Source organism: Acanthochromis polyacanthus, chromosome 13 (genome assembly GCF_021347895.1).
Source record: "Acanthochromis polyacanthus isolate Apoly-LR-REF ecotype Palm Island chromosome 13, KAUST_Apoly_ChrSc, whole genome shotgun sequence".
In the NCBI taxonomy this organism is placed as follows: domain Eukaryota; kingdom Metazoa; phylum Chordata; class Actinopteri; family Pomacentridae; genus Acanthochromis; species Acanthochromis polyacanthus.
In genome coordinates, this window is record NC_067125.1 from 3,259,341 (window position 1) to 3,263,495 (window position 4,155).

The window sequence follows — 4,155 nt, forward strand, 5'->3', positions numbered from 1 at the left end:
CACTATTTGTTCACATTTGCTGCAACAATTTTAAAAAGCTCTTTAAAAAGTGGCTTTGAAAGTTTTACAAGTAGTGTTAAAGTGTATATTTAAGTACCTAGATTTCATTAACTATTTTTAAATAATTTCCACATGGGTCAGGTCGACTTAAAATAGATTTTTAAAAACTTTTCTAACTTCTAAGGGGTTAAAAGACATTCAAAGGGACTTTTTTTTATAGTTTTAACAAACGTTGATGTATAGTGTAGCTGTCTCAAAAATACATGTAAAACAGGCTTAAAAAGCTTAAAAATAAATTCGAAAATAGCACACATAAGACGCAGATATGTACTGAATAATTTTATGTTCACATCTGCCGAGCCGTTTGAACAACAAAGTAAATGAACAAGGCCACTGTATGGTCACAATATCTCTGTTATGTCATGACGCCACGACGCAGCCCGACGTCGCTCTCAAAACAGCCAATCGCTTCACGATGTTCAAGGAAAGTCAAGCAATGCGCATGTCCACTCTGCTGTCGGTTTGAAAACACCAGCATAATTTCTCCGTTCGTCGATCCTCCGTTTTTCGGTTCGTTACCAGAGATGAACAGCGTCGGGGAGGCCTGTACCGACCTGAAGCGGGAGTACGACCAGTGTTTCAACCGCTGGTTTGCCGAGAAGTTCCTGAAGGGGGACCGGAGCGGGGACCCGTGCACCGAGACGTTCCGCCGGTACCAGTGCTGCGTGCAGAAGGCCATCAAGGAGAAGGACATCCCGGTGGACGGGGTGGAGTTCATGGGGCCCAACAAGGACAAACCGGAGAGCTGATGGAGGGTGGGATAGATCACCGATAATCAGATCGATACCCGCACTGACGGTGACCTACTGGAGTCCACGAGGCCCACTGAGCATGCGCAGAAGCGGATAAGCTGCAGAATGGGAGGAAGCCTTTTGACTTAACTTTGAGCTTTTCTATTAAAATCTTCTTCTGTTTGTAGCTTCAGTTCTTAAACATGAAGAATGTGGCGGGGCTGGATGGGGCCCTGCAGGGTCCTCTGAAGCACAAAGATGCTGTTTGGGGCCCCAAAATCTGAACTTAAACTGCTGCTGGAGCCAAACATCAGAGAACCCGGAAGTAGCCAAACATTTCCTACACCGCAGACTAATAAAGCAGAGGAATCAGAAAATAAAGACAACCTGTGCTCTAACTGTTCACATTTAACAATAAGTATGCCTCTACTGAAATCTACTTTTTGCTTTTTACAAATCTTAAATTAAAGGTGGACAAAGCTGGTCAGAATAGGACTTGTGTTGTGTTTTGTTCCTGCTACACTTCCTGGTGTCTCAACAAGTGCAATGACAAGTAAACCAACTGATCATGCTGGTACTGTTTGACAGAAAACTTTCATTTTCCATCGCACCATCACTTTAGGAGATTCAGATCATGCGAGTTCCACATGAACTGCAAAATTAATGAGAAAAACGGCCCATGTAGGTAAAATCTGACTCCAAATTTATCAAAAATGAATTGTGACTTGTCCATTAAAGTTTGAGAGTTACCCATAATTATTCAAAACTGGCCTAAAATGAATGTAAACAACTTCAAAATGACTTGAAATTGTTGCTAATGTTATTGTATTTAGACTAACATTGCAGCTAAAGTTTTATTTATACAAATGTAACTGTTATTTTATTTAAACTAATATAGTAGCCACAACAACATTTCCCTCTGGGGATTAATAAAGTCTGAACAAGTAGCTAAAGTAACTTTATTTGGGCTAACATAGCAGCTATTGTTAGTTTTATTAATGTAGCTGCTAATGTTGTCTTGTTTATGCTAATATAGCTGCTGTTAATGTTTGATTTATACTAGTGTAGCATGCAAAGTAACTTTATTTATGCTAACATAGCTAATATTATCTTATTTATACTAACATAGCAGCCAAAATTACTTTTTCAAAACTAATGTAGCAGCTAATTTTATCTGGTTTAGGCTAATGTAGTTGCTGAAAATATCTTGTTGATGCTACCATAGCTGCTGATGTTATCTTGCTTAGGTTAAGGTAGTAGCTAAAACTTTCTTTATAGGTTAAGTTGTTTAGATTAAAGGGGAAAAAAACATTTAAAAATGATCCCAAACTTGTTTTTATGACCTTAGACATTTTCATAATAACTTGAAATAGTAGCAGCTAATGTAGCAGCTAATGTTGTTTTATTTACATTAACATAGCAGCTATTGTTATCCTGTTTTGGCGAATGTAGCAGCTAAAATTACATTATTTATGCTATCAAAGCTGCTAATGTTATTTTGTTGTGGTTAATGGGGCTACTAAAGTTACTTCATTAATGTTGACAAAGCCACTAATGTTATCTTATTCTGACTAATGTAGCAGCTAAATTTATTTTATGCTGACAAAGTTGCTAATGATATCTTGTTTTGGCTAATGCAGCAGCTAAATTTACCTTACTTCAGCAATAGCAGCTGCTAATGTCTCTTTTCGGCTAGCAAAGCCGCTAGCATTTATCTTTTTTAGTTATCTGGTTTGAGTAATTTTAACAAAAATGCACAAATCACAAAGTTTTAGGTATAAAATGTTCATTTTTATTCTAAGAACAAAAGCTGCCTGTTAGCTTACAGAGCAGAATTCGCTGTTACACCAGAAATCTGCATTTTCTGAAGGACCTGAATGTTTTACACTGAAACTCTGGGAAAATTATCCCATTTTAAAGTCAGACAGATCACACTAATTATGTTTGTGAAGGACTTTTGCCATTTTAATTATTGCTAAGAATAGGTATTAGCTTGTTTCTGCCAGGAATATATGTTGTGTTAGCCACCAGAGCTGATGGATACTTTAAATGTGGCGATTTCTAAGGACTGAAAATATCATAATAAACATTTTTACCCTTTGCTGCTCACATATCTTTAATTGAATAAGAGACCTGTCTGTTATGTTGTTGTGCTAGCTAACAGGCACTAAACACTTAAGGTAGGCAGCAAGGTTTTTTTTTTTTTTTTTTAGCTTGCTAGCTTAAGTTTAAATAACATTGATTGTAATGAAAAGTTATACAGTTTATTCAGGTGATTGTTTATTTTATGATCGCTTTTTTTAAAGATGCATTTACTTATGCCAACAAAGCCGCTAATGTTATCTTATTTTGGCTAATGTAGCAAGTAAAGTTATCTTATTTATGCTGAAAAAAAGTTGCAAATATTATCTTGTTTTAAATAATGTAGCAACTAAAGTTACTTTATTTATGCTAACAAGGTTGCTAAAGTTATCTTGTTTTGGCTAATGTAGCAACTACAAATTCCTTATTATGCTAACAAAGTTGCTAGCATCATTTTTGTTTTGGCTAATGTAGAAGCTAAATTTACTTTATGCTAACAAAGCTGCTAATTTTATCTTGTTTTGGCTAATGTAGCAAGTAAAGCTGCCTTATTTATGCTAACAATGTTGCTAATGTCATTTTGTTTTGGCTAACGTAGAAGCTAAATTTACTTTATGCCAGCAAAGCTGATAATGTTATCTTGTTTTGGGTAATGTAGCAACAAAAGCTACCTTATTTATGCTAACAAAGATGCTAATGGATAATGCATGCTTAATAGATGCTAATCCATGTATTTACATAGCACTCACTCCCTAAATGAACTGTTTTTGTTAACAGGCAAATTATTGGAGATTTAAGGGGAGCAATTATTTTTAAACAAATGATTCATACTGGAATATTTTTCCATTTTTCTTTCACCACTTGGATAGGAAGTGTAATTTACCGATTTACACGAACCTTTCCAACATTACTTATGATGGCTTGTTTGGACAAAAAACATCTTGAATCAACTCAATATTGTGTGTTATTTAAATTCAAATTTCGATGTCAGTTGATTAAAAACTAAATTCAAGTTGAGATAATGTAATAAAATTGGCTTGATAAGTTCATTTTTCTTCCTCCTGAGTTTCAGGTTTTCTCCTATTAAGATGTCAGAGGAAAGTTAAGACTAGTAATTAAAAGTGGGGTTTGTTCTTCAAACATAAGTCCACTAGAAGTTACTGTAATGTTAAAAGCTTTGTGCAAACTGTGGACACATGAAACATTTAGTTTCACTTTCATTATTTTTCTGACTCATTGCCAACTCTGCACAGATTAGTTTATCTCTCCAGAGTCCAAAGAT

At 35.4% G+C, this 4,155-nt stretch overlaps 1 protein-coding gene across 1 annotated transcript; it reads left to right on the forward strand.

Annotated features, from left to right (window-relative positions):
• Window positions 1–481: 481 nt before the first annotated feature.
• On the forward strand, window positions 482–1,281 carry triap1 (TP53 regulated inhibitor of apoptosis 1). Its single transcript, XM_022219385.2, has one exon. It carries the CDS (start codon window positions 585–587, stop codon window positions 807–809), a length of 225 nt encoding a protein of 74 aa, XP_022075077.2. The 5' UTR covers window positions 482–584; the 3' UTR covers window positions 810–1,281.
• Window positions 1,282–4,155: the final 2,874 nt, after the last annotated feature.